General features: G+C 42.7%; 1 protein-coding gene across 3 annotated transcripts in view; it reads left to right on the top strand.

Moving 5' to 3' along the window:
- Nucleotides 1–19,338, top strand: part of FBLN1 (fibulin 1) — a 149,347-nt gene that overhangs the window by 43,242 nt on the left and 86,767 nt on the right. For all 3 annotated transcript variants that reach the window (XM_019515931.1, XM_019515929.1, XM_019515932.1), the window contains 5 exons: nt 412–547; nt 11,070–11,241; nt 13,464–13,523; nt 17,196–17,297; nt 17,822–17,959. In XM_019515931.1, coding sequence (XP_019371476.1) covers nt 412–547; nt 11,070–11,241; nt 13,464–13,523; nt 17,196–17,297; nt 17,822–17,959 — 608 coding nt within the window. The remainder of the gene's footprint in view (nt 1–411; nt 548–11,069; nt 11,242–13,463; nt 13,524–17,195; nt 17,298–17,821; nt 17,960–19,338) is intronic.

Raw genomic sequence — 19,338 nt, forward strand, 5'->3', positions numbered from 1 at the left:
AGAGCAAATAGGAGGGATTTCTGGAGTGGGATGAGTTTCGTTAACATTTTGCTTATGGGAAGGAGTTTGTTGACACCATTTTTAAGTTACAAATGAATATTGGGATGAATATAAAAATAAGAGGTGGAAAAGCACCAATCTCCTCTGCTGAAAAAAAATGAGAGGAATGGAAAGCTTTGTAGTCGCTTGTAAATGACAGCCCAGAGGTTAACACTGTTGATTGGTACCTCATAAGCACTTGTTCTATTGCTACCTAAATAATTTTTTAGGTTTGTGACTGCTAAAGTGTTTCTTCCAAGAATCTCTTTCCTGGACACTTAGGACAAATATTCATAGGTGCACTGATTAAACCACCTGATATGCCTTTGATCTAAGCATGTTGTTCTTCCTTTGTTTAATTTCAATTGACAGCATAGCCCAGGAGCAGTGCTGCCGCAGCAAGCTGAATGAGGAGTACTGCTTAGAGGGCATTAGTGCTGCCAACCTGCATGAGGAGTGTGATCTAGAGGAGGAGAAGAATTCCACTTGTGAAGCTGAATCCTTTAAGGTGAGATCTCCAAACCTGCTCTAATTCTCCTGTAAAATCCATCAGGGCTGAGTTAATATCCTGTTAATTTTCTTTTACACTGAAGCATCTTTAGGATTTGGGAGATGAGACTGTAATGTATGTATCCTCTTCATTTCTGTACTAAGAATGAAAATGCTTATCCTAGACACCATGGACTGACCCAGGCCTCTGCACTGTTAGTCTTGTTCTTTCCCTTTTTCAAAACAAATCATCTACTAGGACTCTTAAAAAGCAATATCTGCCAGTTGAGAGAGAACACTTGTCACCTCTTTTGACTTGCTACTTGGACCTGTCCTCGACTGTAACCAATTCTTCTTAGACCCCTGAATACAACCCTTTGGTCCTAACTGAGTTTCCCACTCCCATCCTGTTCTCTCCTGACCTGAGGAAATCAGGGGAGGGGGAGGGAGGGAGAGCCAGTTGGATATTATTACAGATTCTGCACTGTATTGTCACATTATTTCACTTATGGAGCTTTTGACAGCTTCTGATAGACCGGTCGTCACACATGGAATTTAGATATGCTCCATCTTGCATATCTGCAGACAAAGCATGAGTACAGACCTTTTATGGGCAGTTTAAAAATTCAATAGGTAACCTAAGTGCCAATGACCTTCCTACCAGTCATACAACCCTGTTGTGATTCTTGCACCAAATTGTCCTAGTCAAGAATGTGACTTCTTTATTGGCATTTCCTCCCCCCACACCTTTCAAGTGGTGTAAGCAGCTTTAACCAATCAAGAGTAATAGCGTTCTTTAAACCAATATGAAAAAAGAAGTTTAAAGACTGAGCTGCAGGCACATTGTAGCCACATTTTAAAGTGCTCTGGACTTAACAAAGATGCCTAGTTAGCATACTCATTATAATCTTCAAATACTTTCTGAAATCTAAACCTTTTCTTAAACAGAGGTGCTAGTACAGCCCACTTCAACTATTTCTCTCCTCTAAAAATAAAAGCTATTTTCTGTCTGTATTGGGAAAATGTATTTTTATGCCCACAACTCAGTAATAGCTCAAGGACTTTTGTGTTGCTTATACTTAAAGAAACCCCAAAACAACGCAAAACTCATGATCTGAAAAAGACCAAGCACAAAAAATGGCAACCCTAAAGATATGTTTTGAAGAATCCTGAATAGATGAAAGCAGGGGTGTAATAGAAAGTGTGTTTGTTTACCAGGGGCATAGATAAAGTAACAGCTATTTTTTTAAAGCCAGGTAAATGTTCAGTGTAAAACAATTAAAGTCATACGGTTCTTTACCACGTGATCAGGGTTTTCACAGGTGTTTGTGTATTAGCATTGGGAAGTAGAGCTAACTATATCTTGTCTTATTTAAAGGGCCAGATTTTTTCCAAAATGGCTCATCTTAATGATGCATTAGCATTATGGACCAGATTCTTTCACCTTCTCTTCTATTCAATAGTACCTTAGTCTGCAAATTTTGCCATTTGAAATCAGTGTGTACTGCATTGGAGGGACAAGTAAGAGGTTCACAGTCTTGTTGAGTTAGACTGTTCTTACCATTTTTTATCATAGTTAAAACTAGACAAAGCTGCACTCCAGTATAAATGATCGTAGGAAAAAAGATTAAGGACAGGGCACATGAACACAGGTAGAACACTTTTCCCAGAAAAAGCTACGCCTTTTCTGACCTTGCAATCCTTGTGCTCAAAGGAAATTTACAGAACACCTTCAGATGATGGGCCTGGGAACAAACATTCCTTATTTTACTGGATACTAAAAACCAGGGACTAAACCCAGAAATTGATTTTATGGCTTCTTATACCTGATACCTGTTAATCTCTCTGCACTTCACAGGTGATAGTGATGACACATAGGGGGTGCACACGGGTGCATGTGCACTCCCTGAGTCTGGCGGTGCACCCCCTGCAAAAAGAAGCCTCTGACAATGCTGGTGGCACCTGCAGGTGGTCTGTGATTGCCGCTGCTCTTGGCAGTGTCTCAGCTGCTGACTGCGCTACAGCTGCTTGCAGGAGCTCACTGTGCCTCCCCCAGCCTCCGGGGGCATGTGGATTTCATGGTGATGCCCTTCCCTCCTAGGGCCTTTTGGCACATTACACTTAGAATATGTTTTATTTAGATCATAATACGTATTCCTATGTTTAGAAAGTTTTATGAGGCGTCTTACAGCAATTTTTACTACAATCTAAACAAAACACGTATTAAGCGTTAGAGCCTTTGAAGACTTCAGCGTGCTGTGGTGCACTGTTGGGGTTCGGACTAACAAACAGCTGTTCAATGGTTCTATTTCTGCATTGCACTGGAGCTGGTTCAAGGCTTCAGTGGAGTATGGGTGTTGGGAGCAACAAACAGCTGTCTGTCAGTCCCAGCACTTGCATTACACAGGAGCCGGTCCAAAGCTCAGGTGCGGTGCTGGGGCTAGAAGCAACAAACAGCCATGGCACCGCACCAGAGTCTCCTGATCATATTACCTCCATGAAGTAGTCCAATGTTAGTTCAACATGTCAGGTAATACATCTAGAGATAATCCTCACCAGGAAAGGCCTCATGTTGCTATGCTGTGTTGGCACTTAGCTTGTGTTTTACTTTTTGAACACAGGTGCCAACTCCATGGGTGCTCTGGGGCTCAACCACCCACCCAAAAAATTAGCAGGTACTCAGCACCCATGAGCCATGGCCATTTTGGTTTTATTTGTTAGATATTTTAAAAAGAAAACATGCTTGACAAGAAGAAGCTGCATGGTTACTTCAACCCAGCTCTGCAGTATTTGTAAAGGTGGGGAGCTTCAGCAGGGCTTTTTGGCACTTTTAGCTAAAGCTGATTCAATTGGCTATTAGATAAAAGTGCAAAAATATCCCACTTTTTTGGCCAAAAAAGATCCTAACTTTTACAGACATCAGGTGAGCTGTGTTGAAGTAACATGCTACCTCTTATTTTACCGCCCTGCTCCATTCCTCTAAGCAGATGGGTTTTTTATATTTGGACTGTTACACAGGCTGTTGTTCTGCTACATAGCTCAAGCTGTCCATTTCATTTTCAGACCTGAGGGAGGGGCACTCTGTGCCTGAAAACTTGTCTAAATATTTCCCAACTATGGAGCTAGTCCATTAAAAGATATTGCCCACAAAAATGCTTGGCTCTTTCATCTTTTTTTCTTGAAAACTTTTTGCATCTCCTGACAATGGGTCAGTTGATATTCCTGGCTATTGTGCACTAGAGTGTTATGAAATGGGGGAGTTCTGCTTAAATCCAATGAAGACATAAGTCACTGCAAGTTAGGTGCTGCAACACCTACATTGTAAGTGGCTGATCCTATGAGTAAAATCCAAAATTCAGAGTTAGGCACCTCAGAAGGGAGATCCAAAAACCTGCACACTGGCTAGGGAGTCATCTAAAGCTAGCTAATTAGAAATGCTCAGTACAGGTTATGTCTAACTTCTTACCCCATTTCCAAAGTATAGGCATCCAGGTTGGGGCTGCAGAGAGCTGTCTCCATCCACCCAGGATTCAGAGCCTGGAATCCTTTCCTCAGGGTACATGCAAGCAACTGTTCTTTCAATGAATGAGTTGGGCTTGCTATTCTATTAACACACTGGTGGTGATGAGGAGGAAGTTTTCCCCACCATTTTTATAGAAGAGCCCACCAATTGGAGCATTTACCCACAAAGTCTGAGACCTGGGTTTTAGGCCCTCCTTAGTCTGAAGGGTTCAAATATACCTCCCCTGTCTCTTGGAGATCAGTTTTACCACCAAGCTTTGGGCTAGGTTAAATAGGGTACTCTGCTATTCCTGTTGATGCTATACAGAAAAGAATGCCAGATGCATGGGGCCAGGAAGGTAAGCAATAGCCAGGAATATCAGTTGATTCATTGACACCAGATTCAGGAAGAAACCAACAACTCTTGATGGTAGGGATGCGGGTGCTCTGCTGAGATGGGTGAGTTCTAGATTCCAGTGTGGTGTCCTATGCTTTTTTTTAACCTCAGGACTTCTTTCTGGATATGGTCATTTAATGTAATTTCACATTGATTTGCCATTCAGTGCACTTGAACTGGTCCTTTTTAACTAGATCTCATTAACATATGAAACCTTTTAGATGGAAATTCTTTATTCCCCTCCCCCTGCCCCCAGAAAATAGTAAGGATTAATTTAATAATCCAATTAGTAGGATAAGTTGCCGAGTTCTCCCATGAGAAAACCAGGGGGGTTACTATTTTGTCTTGGGGATCCCAAACATGCAACTAGAAATAGTTTGGAAACAGTGACCTTTGGGTTGTTTTATTTTTTGTATCCACAAGTTGCAGATATAGGTAATTGTGGACATAAATCTGTACCTGCTGTTGCATACACAGTTCTTGCTGCTTCTGGAATGTGGGTGCAAAAATAGGAGCCTATTTAAAGCCAAACAGAAAAATCTCTCTCATAAGATACAAATATAAATCCAAGTATGTTGGTTTAAATATAGATTGATGTTGGAGGCTCATAAGAGCAGGTTTACAAGCTGCCACTTCAACCAGATTCTCCCAAAGGGCAAAGTCTGGTAGAGATTTGAGTATTCTTTTGCTCAGAGATTTGCTCAAATGTTTGTTGTAAGCACTTCCATTTTCCAAAGGTCAGTTTCTAGCCATTGCCCTCCCATTTTTGCCTAGAACATTTTATTTGTATCCCTGGATCATAATTGTTACCCAAGAGAGTTGGCATCTTTCTATCGTTGTTCAAATCTTTAAAAGTAGTGAAAATTATACTGGATTCTTATTCTTTTTCTAATCTGTTTTTGCATAGCAACTGAAACCTGTATTCCAACAGATGAGAGACCTCTTGTGGATGGACCTAAAAAAAACATTGTTAATTCATCATTTGCCTTTCAATGCTTGATATTTAACTCATAGTGTAAATAATAAAAGAACACTAAAGTGTTTAATTAACAGAATCACTTCACTGGTCACACGTTATATATGGTGCTTTCTAATTCTAGAAAACAGTCTTTTAAAGTACAAAGTTGTAATTATGGTTTGGCTTGAACTGGACATATCTATCTATCTATCTAGCACCTGTTTTTAATAGGTATGGAGTAGACGTGTGTGAAGCAGGCCCTATTCAATTCAGATTCAACCTGAATCAGGGACAGTGATTCAATACATTGATTTGGATCACTGTCCCTGATTCGATTTGGCCAAATCCGAATATGAAGATTTGATGCTGATTCAGAGAATCAGCGATTCAGACACAGACACAGCTTTAGAAGTTTTTTCTACATACCTTGAGGTAGCAGGCGCAGCTTGTGAATGCTGCGATGCTGGGGTGCATGGAACATCTCACAGGAGTGCAGGAGGGCCCTCCACATGCTTGGTGGCAAACCCACCAAGCATGTGGAGAACCATCTGAGAATGGCACAGATTTTTTTTTACTTCCCTCTGGACACATGTCCCCATTGTAGTGAAACAGCTGTGTGTCTCAAGGGCTAGGGACAGACATTCAAAAAGCCAAAGCCTGAATTGATTCAATCTTTGCAAGTTACTCTAACCTGCATAGATTGAATCAATTTGCAAGTGGACAGGCATCTACTTTTGACTCTGGAAATGCAGGCGCATGCCTGTGGTGGCTCAGGCCAGAAGGCGGGGGGTGCTAGAGTGAGCCCTTGGCTGGAGGGAAACTAAGCTGAGTGAAGGGGTGTGGCAAGGCCTGGGCAGGCCTGACTGTGATTGGGGAGGGGTATAAACCCCGACCCTTGCCTGCAGGGACCCCAGCCCTGCTATCCCTGCTCACTCACTGGCTGGTGGCAGGAGTGGGGGTGGGGCCAGACCCTGGTATCCTGAGGAGAAACAGGGTTTAATCCCTCCATTGCAGGGAGGCGGCAGTGTGGACACCAACAGCTCTGCTCTTGCACCCGGGGCCATGCACCCATGACCGCAGGGGCCAGTTGCCAGTAGCCTGAGAGGAAGAGGAGGTTTAGTCCCCACTTGGGGCACCAACATGCCCTGGGCCAAGTCCCTCCGAAGAGCAGCCAGCAGGTGCGGGGAGTGGGGATGTGACCTGGGTATGGCAAAGTGGGGGAGCTCAACTCACCACTACATCCCACTGCAGTAGTGAGGCGTGGGCTGGGGAAGCCATAGGGGGCAGGGGGCAGTGCCTGCCATCTCCCGCCTCCAGTCCCACATGCCATTGTTTGCAGGTGGGCTGGAGCTTGGCTTCCCTCCCCATGCCTCTCCTGGTGGCAGCAGTGGAGTGAACTATTGTGGCAGGCAGAGGTGAAGCACTTGTCACCTGCTGCTTGCTTGCAGCAGCACCAGCCACTTGGGGCAGGCTGCTGCAGGACAGTTGCTGCCTATGCCCCTGGGCCATGGGGCCAGGCTGTGACAGTCCATTGCCTCCCCCTGCTGCTGCCCACATGCATGGCCTGCAGCAGCCTGCCCCAAGCACCCAGGACTGCCATGAGCAGATGGTAGGCGACAGGTGCCTGATCTCTGTTCAGCTCCTAGCTTTGGACCCCAGCAAGGCTGTGTCCAGCACAGCGGGTGGGAAGTCCACAGCAGGGGCAATTCCCACCCCTTCACTCCCTCATCAGCTGGCCCACTGAGCAGTTGGCATGGCTGGGTGACTAGGCCACCTCCCTGCTCAGGCAGGGGAGTAATGCCCCCAATACAGGCTTCCCTGCAGCTGGGAGAGAGTGGCAGGGAAATGGCTCCTGCTGTGAGCTTCCTACCTCCTGTGCCAGGTACAGCCTGGCTGGGATCCAAAGCTGGGTGAAGGGGGAGGGCACCTTTCCCCCCACTGCCTTTTCAGCTGGCCTGCTGGCTGAGCAGGGATATCAGCCTGGTGACTGGCCCATCTCCTGGCAATGGGGAAGCCTGCAGTGGGAGCTTTACTCCTCTGCCTAAGCTGGGCCAATCACCTAGCTATGCCTCCTGCTCAGATGGCAGGCCAGCTGGGAGGGGGGAGGGAGGAAAACACCTTCCTAGGTCTGGCTTTGGACTCTAGCCAGGCTTTGCCCAGCATGTGGATTGGGAAGCCCACAGTGGGGGCCATTTCCGCGCCCCCCCCCACTCCATCCTCAGCCAGCCTGCCAGTTGGGGAGGGGACATGGCCAGGTGATTACCCCAGCTCCTGGCTCAGGTTCATAGATTCATAGATTGTAAGGGACTGGAAGGGACCTCACAAGATCATCGGGTCCAGCCCCCCTGCACTAGGCAGGTGGGGACTGTGGGCTTTCCTGCCGTTGAGAGCTGAGTGGATCACCCCATGACATCTTCTCCCTGGCTGGCAGTCTAACTGAGAAGGGAAGGAGGAGGAAAAACAGCAGCCTCTGCTCCATCCCTCTCCTACCCCCATTGCAGACCCCTGCTGCTTCCCAGGAACAACAGACAAGGCACGGCCACTGAAACTGGCTTGGAGGGGATCAGAGCATCGGGGATGCCTGGAGCCTCCTAGGCAGAGCTGCAGCCCGGCACCTTGCCCCTGCCCCTGCTGGGGAGCTGGGTCCTCCCTGAGATCCCTGAGGGTATTGGGTGAGTCCTCTTCCCTGCATGGCCAGAGCCCCCACTGCCTATCAGCCCTGCCTGGCACAGCCTCTGTGGCTCCCAGCCTGCTTCACCCACCAGGCTGTGGCAGGACTGCAGTGCAGCTAACACTGGAAGAGGGAGGGGGTCTTATATCCTGGGCTGCAGCTCTCCTGTCCCAGACTGTCTTGCAGTGCAGGACTCCCCGGTGAGTGCAGTCTGCAGCCTGGCAGGTCCTGTGGTGAAGCTGAGGAGCTGGGGGGGAGGAAGGGGGGGAATGCCCCCTAGTGCCTGGTGGGGCAGGGGGAAGCTGGCAGTAGGGGTTTTATTCCCCTGCCCCAACTGGGAGCTGGGTTGATTCGCTGCCAGAGGAGGGGGTGAGGCAGGGGAATCCACCCCACGCCTGGCTGCTGAGGATGGAAAAGTCTCTTCTGGCCGTTAGGGGTAGGGTCAGCCCTGCTTCATTGCAGCAGAGAGCACAGCCCATGCTGAAAAGCATGACGAGATGCTGGGGGACTCCAGTTTAACTGAAACCAGGAAGGGGTCAGGGACAGAAGTTCCATAAACCGGTTTGATGCAAATCAGTTAAGTCTGATACTACATTCAACCAGGTTTATCTTAAACCAGTTTCAGCCATTTTGAATTCTATGTGAATTGAATTTCTGTTCTGTTACAGGCTTAAACTGGTTCCTGACCCCTTACACTGGTTTACGCGTAACTTCTGTCTTTAGCCAGGAAGTTGACCCTAAAATCCAATAATGGGGGCACTTATATACTCTGAGAGGGTAATAAAATTGTTCCTACTTTTTGTTAGATAATTCAGGTTTGGTCTTAAAATGGTCTTTTGTCAGCCTCTAAATGGAAAGAGAATTCTGGCCTGTGTGCGCTGGAAGCTTTAGATTTTTCTGAAGACACAGTTCAAACAACATGCCAGCAAAACTGAGAGATTGTCCACCATTGTAAGAAAGACAGGTTTAATAACCCTTGTGGGGAAAGACTATCTAATGAGAACTCTGGCAGCATCCTACTGGAACAGTATGTTAGATGGCAGAGTAGTATAAGAGATGAGTTGAGTTTGAAAATACTTTGTGTAAGCCAGTGGGAGTGTTCAGAGAGAATAACATCATGATTTGGCAAGGTGACAGCTACATTTGCTAGCTTAAGCAAGACTTGATTATGGAAAACATACAACCTAAAGACCAAACTATGTACCTCTTTCAATCCCTTTTAATCTACAGATGTGAAAGCTGGAAATTCACAAGAAGTATAGGCACGTCTAAACATTTTTTAAAGTAAATTCATGAGGTAAATGCTGTGTGTTAAAATTAAGTGAATTCAGAGCAAATGTCAGTATTCGTCACAGATCTTCTCAACTTCTACTTATAAAGTTACCTAGAAGATGAAAATATAGTAGGCTGTATTCAAATGAAAGAATCTCTACATCAAACAGTACATTGAGAGGCAAATCTTTTGGGACTTAACTAGACAGACAAGCAAAGAGAGGACCTGTGTAGGCAGAGGTGGCGGAGTTTATTCCTGCAGTGATGTCTGACCATCTGGGAAGGATTTGGATTCAGATTCATGTAAAATGTGAAGTATAAAGTCAGACAAGGTTATTTTGGGTAAATCCCATATCTTTTATTAGACCAACTCAAATAGTTGGAAAAATTCTTCTTTGCAAGCTTTCAGGTACAAATACCCTTGGTCAGGCTGAGGAAGCGCCTGCAGTTGGTCTGTGCTCTTCCTGGATGGAATTCATTCATCCTGCAGGCGCTTCCTCAGCCTGACAAAGGGCATTTGTACCTGAAAGCTTGCAGAGAAGAATTTTTACAACTATTTGAGCTGGTCTAATAAAAGATATGGGATTTACCCAAAATAACCTTGTCTGCCTATGACCTTAGACCAACACAGCTACAACCTATACCCAAGCACTAAGTCAGATATATAGCTTGCTGCTCTAAAGATTGCAGGATAAAACAAGACTGAGGGGAAAACAAAGAGAAGGTTTATTATTTTATCCTTCAGAACAGTGAAAACAGAACATATATATGCAGCCATTTATATAAGCAAGTTGAGAAGGGAGCAGCTGGGAGACATTTACTACTTTTCATGTTTTTGGATGGAAATGTCTTCTTGAAATGACACAAGAGGTTTAGTTTGTTAACTTCCACAATGAGTAGCTATTTCATGTTTCAGCTGCTTTTATTTTAGTGGTGCAGACTACTCTCTTTAAGCCAAAATACAACTAGAAAAGTAATTTAAAAGGAATAAGCCCTTAAATCTACCTTCTACGTCACAGCAGACATTAGTTGCCATGAATCAAATTACACCCTTCATTTCTCGCAGCAGGGGGGAGAGAAAACTGAGCAAGCCAGCAATGTGTTCTCAATTCAGAATAGAATCAGAATAGCAGTTTGTTTTGAATCAGCCTTGCTTTTCCTTTTTCAGTCCTGCAGTGAATTTTTAGGCTCAGTTTTACCAGTGCAAACCATTGTGCCCAGAATAAGAAACAAAAAGATCTGTTTTTCATTAATGGATACCATTTCAGGATCAGGCTGTAAGGATGTGATGCTATTACATGATGTGGAGGGGTGTAGTCTAGTGATCACACCTTCCTTTTATGGTCTGTTAACTTTGATATCATGCAGGTACTTTTGTGTGAAGATTTTTTGGGAAGCTGAGAGAGTTGAGGAAGAGGGGTGGGAGGGTATGAAGTTTATTCACTGCCCAGGATTCATGAGAGTTGAATCCAGAGCATAGCTTTGGTCAGTATATTCTGTTTAAGAACTAGATCTAAAGCTCATTGGATAAGTGCAACTGGACCCATAAGAGTAAAAATGTTCTGAGACCCAATTACCCTGTAATTAAGGACCTCAGGACTTTTGAGAATCAGGGGCAAAAGATGTTCAGTTTTCTATAAATGAACTGGGTGAAATCCTAGCCATGCTACAGTCAATTGCAAAATCCTTCTTGACTTTGGCACTACAGGATTTCACCCACTATTTGTCTTTTGTTTTGACAGAAATGCTGTTTCTGTTGCTTGCTGGGAAAGAGTGCCCAACTTCAAGGAAAGAACTGTGACTCGAACCTAAAGATAGGACAACAGTGTAGGAAAATTTTCAGTGACTGCTGTGCTAAAGGTCAAGGAAGCACTGACATGTCTGTTAGTGATGATGTTCCAAAGAAGAACCAAGGTATACCGTGCTGTGAAACAAATTGTCTGGGACAGCAGAGCAGCACTCCATGACCTCATTGGGTGCAAGGAAGGGAGGAATGCTTGTCCTTTGAATGATTTAAGTAGCAGCTGTAGTATTGTGCTCTCCTTTGAGTGACTGTCCATGTACCCAATGGTGTATGTGCACCTGAACTCAGAGTCCTTTGCCATCAATAGCAATGACAAGCAGATTCACCACCAATATCTATACAACACACAAGAACGTCCTCCTGCTCTGAAGGGCATAAAAGGATAGGGCATACCAACTGTGTTCAGTTCCTGTCATTACTCTTAGGCTTTGAGATGTAAAAACTGTCCCTCTGCTCTTTGTTAGCAATCCTTACCATAGCAACTGAATATAGTGAGTTTATTGCTAATAGTTTTTGGCTACTGACAAATTACTATTTTTTCTTTGAATTGGAATGGTCTTCTCTAGGTCCCTGGACATCAAGCATTGCTTCTTGGATAAGGAGTTGTGCCTGTAAATTTGAAATATTTTTATTGATCAGGGAGGGAGTAGGGATACAGGCTGCAGGAGGAACTGCACATCTCTGGCATGCTGTTCATTTCCAGGACTAGAAAAGACAGGAAGTCCAGACAGCAGGTCCATGAAACCAGCATCTGACCTGGGATCTTTAGACTCATCTACAAACCTTAGATGTAGAAAACATGCTTTTCTGACCTAAACTGGATGAAACTGCCCAGATCTTATTGCAAACTATTTTTTCCCTTGCAGAGAGAATGAAAGACAAAGCCACATCAAAACAGAGCCTATCACATTGGATATTCAACTGTGTTGAAATATATGATGAGGTGGCTAGATGGAACCTAACCCACTGCTCTCAGAGCTCACTTTGTTAGAATTCTGGCAGCCTGAGTAGCATTGCTAAAGAATCTGCTTGCCATTGCTATATGGAAAGCAGCTACCCAGGGATGGGTCAGGTCACACAGTCACAACATTGCTCTAATTCAAAAGCCACCATGTGGAACACTACAGATTATTTGGTTCTATTCTAGTCATGACTAAGTACGGATCACTATGATGTCTGGCTTGTGTTATACTGTTGTTGGAATGGGCATGCTGATGATCACTTGAAGGAGAATAAGTTACTTTATGATGACTGCAGCTCTTTATGATATGTTTGTTGCCTATGTGTATGTTCCATGACATGCTGTCTATTCACTCTACCTCAGAGTCCTTTACTTAAGAAGCATCTGAGTGGTGATGCACAATCTGATCTTTTAGTGTGAAATATAAAAACTCTCAGGGCATATGAGCTGTGCAACAGTGCTGGCCAAAAGCCTATGAGCTCGGTGTACCTAGGATTCATGAGTGCCACTAGTGGAATGTGTATGAAAAATGAAGAACTCTAATTAATGTTAGAGGTGCACCAATACATCAGTCCGATATTGGATCAGCACTGATATAAAGAAAATTGTGCCCTCCTGGTGTGCATGCAGTGGCAGGAGCCATGCCCGCCAGATGAGCTGCAGCTCTGTCCCACACCCTCCCCTGCTCTGGCTCCAGCCCCACTCCCTCCCACACTGCAGGGGCCTTGATCTGCCCCCCCCCAACCAAAGCCTCTTCTCTCCCCCCTCTCCTTCCACCATAACAGACTTACCAGCTGGATGCAGTTTTTCAAGCTGCCGGGCTGCGTATCAGAAATCGGATCAGTATTGGCCAATATGTCTCCTTAAAAATTGGCTATCAGCCCCCAAAATCTCTATGGGCACACCCCTAATTACTGTAAATGTGCCTTTATTTTAAATGATAAGATTTACCTGGTCAACCTCAGGCATAAAGTGGCTTTTTAAAATAATGTCTAAATGAACACAAATGGCTAATCTGATTTTTATGTAAAGTGCTGCAGCAGAAGTCAGGGGGAGCTGAGAATGCTTCAGAACATTTGATGAGGATCAAGTTAAGGTTTAGTTAGAAGCCTGACTTTAGGAACTCACTTGGAAATGTTGGTCTTTGTGTAATCCATGATTACATAATATATTTTCTAGTAAATCACTCATTTTGCAAGTATTTAAAGTTTCAACCATAACAATGAAACTGCTTTTAAAATAATTTTCTTCAATATTTACTATGGGATATTCCCAAAGGCCTGGTCCAAATCTTTTTGCAAGTACACAGTATTTTATTGTGAGAATAAAACTTGTTTTTTTTCTCTAATGCCTGTTTCACCTTTTCATTAGTTGACATTTCAAAAGAGGAAGTAGACCAAGAAGATCCTTACCTTCATGATGGCTGCAGAGGTAAGATGCTTCAACTCCTTTTGAGTTCAGGGGCAGCTGAGATTGATCTGAGCATTCAGGAAAACTCTAGCTCCTTGTAGAGGCAGGTCATTATATGACAAGAGATTTTACCCTTTGGTATGTATAAGCCAATCTGAAAATACCTGGAGAGCTTGAGACAGTGTGAGAGCCACCTTGTGGTCCCTTATAACTAGTGGGCATTAACTGGGATGTAACGGCTTGCTTGTGGGTAGAGATTGTCAACACAGCCCTACAGGAGGATGAAGAAGCAGTAACCTACAGGTAAGTGCCTGTTAGGCTCTTACTGAAGAAGTCATTTCCTGATATTGATGATCCTGCCAGTTTTCAAGGCTGGGAGGAAGTGATGGGACATAATGTCTTGCTTGGTTGGTTGGCTTTGAGGAAGGTCTTTCGGTCATCACTGAAAGTTGTGACGTTTGGTGACATTTGTACATGCACTCTAAACTTTCAGAGTTCATATATTGTAGCACCCCAAATCTGCTTTATAGAACTCAGCAGGTGTCTTAAGAGTTGCTCATGCTTCTCTAAGGCAGAACATGTCCCACTGTTATACAGTTTAGCAAGGATAGTTGACCACAGTAGCTAGAGCAGAAATTCAACTGTGCTGTAAAATGTTTCATGTCAACTATGTGTCATGATTGGATCCTACTGAAAAGGATTTTTGTTACCTCCTGTCTTCTGTTTCTTGAGCTCAGATAAGAATAGATAAGTTTGTCTCTAAAAAGCAAGCCAGTGAAAAACTTCACCTAGCTACCTTAGGGCTAAAACCATGATTCTCCCTCTAGCTTTGTGTACTGAGTAGCATGAAGTTGTTCTGCCCAAAGAGTACACCAGGTTTCATTCATCTCTTGAGCCTAGGATGAAGTGATCCACACCAACCCCTTAAAAGGTGCAAATAGCTTCCTCCTTCAGTGCTAGCTCAGGTGGGTTCATCACCTTTTGTGTCCACTCCCTGCTTGCTTAAAGAGAGGTAGATAGCAGCTTTCAGACCAGGGGTGGGCAAAATGCGTCCTGCAGGCTGGATGTAGCCCACCAGACCATTCTATCTGGCCTACAGGGCCCCTAAAATTTTAGAAAATTAATATTTATCTTCCCCTGGCTGCCTGTCATGTGGCCCTCAATGGCTTGCCAAAACTCAGTAAGCAGCCCTCCACCCAAAATAATTGCCCGTCCCTGCTTCAGACACTTCCTGTTATTCTAGTAGTAGTGAAGTGAATAGCCCCAGCAGGGAAGTAATGAGACAGAGTTCTTACCTCTGTGAGTTCTTACCTCTGTGTGCCCCCCTTATGGGCTTGTAGAGCAACAGATATATTTGCTTCTTGGAAGTAGAAAATGTTACTAAGTTGCCTGTTTGACTTCATTTTACCTGTCTTGGGCCATTCTTATCTTTCTAACACATTAACTTTTTTTTTTTAAAAAGTAAAGGGCCAGATCATCTGCTGATATCCATCCACATAGACCTGATTCCTAAAAATATTGAATAGGATCTTCCAAATTCCACTGGCCTTTTTGAAAAATTAATTCTCTAATCTTAATGGTTGATAGTGTTGGCATGGATCTGGAGCAGCAATCCAGTCAGCTTGGTTGTGCACAGGATAAAAACTGATTCCAGAAGATAACAAACTTGACTTTTCATTTGGAAGTGTCTGGAGATATTAGTGTGCTGAACAGTCATTCCATAGTCTTTAGAGCTTGAGGATTGGTTTTGAAATAACATTACTAATTTGTGTTTTATCTGCAACATCTAAATTAAAATTGGAAAAAGAAAGGAAAAAAGGTTAAATAATTTTATGCCTCGCTTTTTGTGACAAAATGCAGTCTCTTGGAAGGAATGTTTGATTTGGATGATGTTCTGCTTAGTATTTTAATTTACTGGTTTTCAGATGTGATTTACATAACTGTGAGCTTAGGGCATCGATGATTTACTGTTCTCCACAAACAATTTGGAATCCATTTAGGGTAGAATAATGTTTGAGTTATAGACTGATATTGCAGTATAACTTTTCATCCTGTCATGCCAAATGTACTCCTTCACAGGGTTTGTTTGCATCCTACAGTAACACTTGCATAACTTATTTGAAAATACAGCCATTTCAAAGTTCTTGTATATCCTATCACAGGTGACTGTAGATATCCTAGCAGTTGAGGAATGAATTACTATGCTGCCTGTTGTGCAGATATTACCCTCCCTAGAGGCTAGAGACAGAAAACACCTATTTAGGTCACTGGGTGTGTCATTCTGCCAAGGCTAAAGCTGTTTTTCCTTCTTGTCTTTGGTTCCTTATCATAGTACGTGTCAAAAGTACACTACATGCTTCCCTAATGTTACCTCTGTATGCAATCAATTACTTTAATTGCCACTTAGGTATTCTTCCATGACTAAGAAGAGGTGGAGTAGTCTGTCCAGTTACAAATGGAAGCTGTTTTCCAACCCACGTTTTCTGATGAGACCCGTGTAATAGAAAAATTTGAGAACCTTTGTCCTAAAGCTTAATTTATTTTGTTTTTTCCAAGTAAAAGGGTTTCCTTTATTTGTTTTCAGAGGCAGTTTCCATCTGAGAGGGTCTCTACATTATGCTTTTTGCCAAAATAATTGTACTTAATGATTCTTCCAGGGGGGCTGTTAGCATAGATGGAGCACTGGGTACCTATCTGTTTTAACTATGAGGCCGCATGTACTTCTAACAGACATTGCCATTGCCACTTCTGTAACATCAAATATCATTCCATGTGGTACCATGGGCCAGTTCCTCATTAGGAATTGTTCCAGGTCCTGAAATGGTTTTCTTTAAGCTACCAAGCTGTATGAGGTATCAAAAGTTGTCTTATTTCCAAATAGTGTGGGTTTTATAATGGCTTCCTCCTGGTGCTTCCTAATGAAGATGGGACTTTAATGTGCCGTAGAGGTCTCCCATCTGAATATTTAACCACAATATTTACATATACCTAAAAATATTTATGAAAAAATGGATGCAGATAAAAAGATTCCAAAACCTTATCACAAATAACTGGCATACAATAATCCACTATCACCATCAAAACATAAGGTATTTTTGTGATATCTAACTTATTTTGGAACCAAATCAAAAGAAAAAAAAAAGAGCCTCAATAGTGATGGTAGGAGTTAAGGGAAAATGCAAAAAGGGAGGACAAGGAAGCAAATTTATTGCCATCCTGACTTCTGTATTTATACTGGAATTAGAACTTGATTACTTTTTTTTTTATAATAATAAAGGTATACCAAAGCTAATGTAAATGCTTCATTTACATGTTATGAGCTGTCTTGATCTTCTTAGGATGCAGTAAAAAAGTTACCATTTTCTAAAGTTACTCCAAGAGGTATATGAGCTAACCAGCTTCCTCCTGAACTTTAAAGCGGGAAATGTGTGTGGTGATGGTGTGTTTAAATGTTTTTTTCCCTTCTTTGTAATACTTTCATGAAATAAAACAACAGATGTGACCATTTTTCTCAGTATTTGCTCATATTTCCCTCTTCAATTAATGTATTCTTCTAAAATAATGGTAAAATATCCTGGATTTTGGTTAGGCATTGGTAATTAAGCAGTTGACATCTTTCCAGTTTTGTGTGGTGAACTTCCTACTGATACCAGATTTTCCATGCTTGTTCTCAAAAATCACATTTGCTTTTAGGTGCTGGTCCCTGTTCCCAGCAGTGTAGGGACACGGGAGCCAGTTTTATTTGCTCCTGCTTTGTTGGATACCAGCTTCAGTCTGATGGCGTCACTTGTGAAGGTAAAGGAAACAAAACTGCTTTCTTCTTTTTTTGGGAGGGAAGGTGGGGAAAGGGGATGGGACAGACCAGGACAGAACATACTTGTGCTGGGAAGGGAAGGAGCCAGGGGGCAATGGGAAGCTGATTTAGGCAGGGTGGGGTAACGTGGGGACAATAGAATTAATAAAGTGGTAAGAGAGCAGATGGAGGGCTGGAAGGCAGGAGACATCAGGTTTGTTGCAGGTGGGAAAGTAGCAATATAAGCATCCATTTTCTTTTGTAGTAGTAGTAGACAGATGTTTGTATAAAATATAGCATCTCATAGTAGCTCTGATACTTCATTTGTTGTTTGCGGACACAGAGAGGAGCTAAAAATTTGAGGCAGATGTGAGTGCTTACCTCTTTAGTGGGGGAAGAGAGAGTCTACAGGACAACTTGCCTCCAGATATTTCAGGAACAGCACTGACTCTTGACCCTGTTTCTTCCCAGTGATTTCAAGTCTTTTGTATTGGCTGTTTAATCTTTTCTACTCTGGTTATTTTAGATGTTAATGAGTGCATCACTGGGGCACACAACTGTGGGATTGGACAAACTTGCATTAATACCCTGGGATCCTTCCGCTGTCAGCGTGACACGAGTTGTGGAACTGGTTATGAACTGACTGATGAAAGTCTCTGCAAAGGTATGTCATAGGCTGTGAGGCTGAGTCAGATCATGAAACTGACCTTTACCAGAACAGAATCCTAAATAATTCATTGCACCTAAATAATTCTGCCAGCAGAAGTTGCTAGTTTACCAGCAGCCTAAACTATTAAAACAAAACAAACCCAAACCCCGCAACCCCTTCTCCCCCCTTCTTCCTCCCCAAAATAACCCAAGTTTCAGACTCAGTAATTTTGTAATTATTTCTTAAAACATATTTTTTTCAAGACTTCATATCAGTTTTTATGGTTTTTATTTTTTGTGGCTTTTATTGTGCTTATTTCTCAAGAACTTTCCATATTGTTTTTGTTTTTTGAAAGTCTTGTGACTTTTTAACCTTATTTTTGCTTCATGTAGGACTGCTTAATTAGTAACTCTCTGGTCCTTTTCCTCTATTTATATTCCTAGACCAGATCTAATTTTTATGTAATCTAAATCCTTAGCTTTGCTAACATTAATATATACTTATGAATATATATATTTATGAGAAACTATTTTTTTTTCTTAACACTGCTTTGGGAAATAGCATGCAACACTTCCCTTCTTCACAGAAGCATAACTGCTCAGCAAACCCAATGTGATATGGATGGTTCCAATGTGAAAAATCCTTCTTTTTATGATTAAAAAATGTAAGCTACTGTACACACAGTACTTACAAAGCACTTGGAGTAGACCTCAATATGCTCCCTCTAAAGTCAATGGAAAAATTGTCATATGTTTTTGTAATCATCATGAGTAATCAAGTAGAAAATGTTCCACTTGATTTTCTACAGTATTAGAATTATATTGATTTTATCCCTGTTAAGTACCTGTGCATGCTACAGCCTATAAGGTTAAAAAAGGCCTCACAGGTATTATTTAATGTGGGGAAAGCGATTGTCATTGTTACTATCTACACTTTCTGGATGAGAGAACTGAATCAGGACTTTATTGAAGTCATGTTACATCTATAGGAATAATTTTCTCAGCATTGATAGCATTTTAATTCTTTCTGCCCTCATCTGCGTTTCCACAGAAGTATAACATTTGCTTAGAAATTCCTGCTTTTTTTAAATTGCTTCAAAGAGATGTTACCCCATGAGAAATGTAGGGGCTGAAAACAGGGATCTTTAGTCTCAGTTTTTATTTGGGGAAAAATTCCCATTAAAGTCAATGATATGAATTATGATTTATAGTAAACCCTTTGTGTATACCACACTCTATAAAGTGAGCATAAATTACATTTAATCACATTTGAAACTTGAGTGATTATAAAGGGCAGGGGTGACTGGTGCCTCCTGAGTCTGGGGGGGCACAATAGGTGGGTGGGTCCAGGGGTGGGCCAAAGGCCCCATATCTCTCTGTGGCTTAGTGCACCCC

The sequence above is a fragment of the Gavialis gangeticus genome, unplaced genomic scaffold (assembly GCF_001723915.1).
Source record: "Gavialis gangeticus isolate Ggan-Ray unplaced genomic scaffold, GavGan_comp1, whole genome shotgun sequence".
Classification (NCBI taxonomy): domain Eukaryota; kingdom Metazoa; phylum Chordata; order Crocodylia; family Gavialidae; genus Gavialis; species Gavialis gangeticus.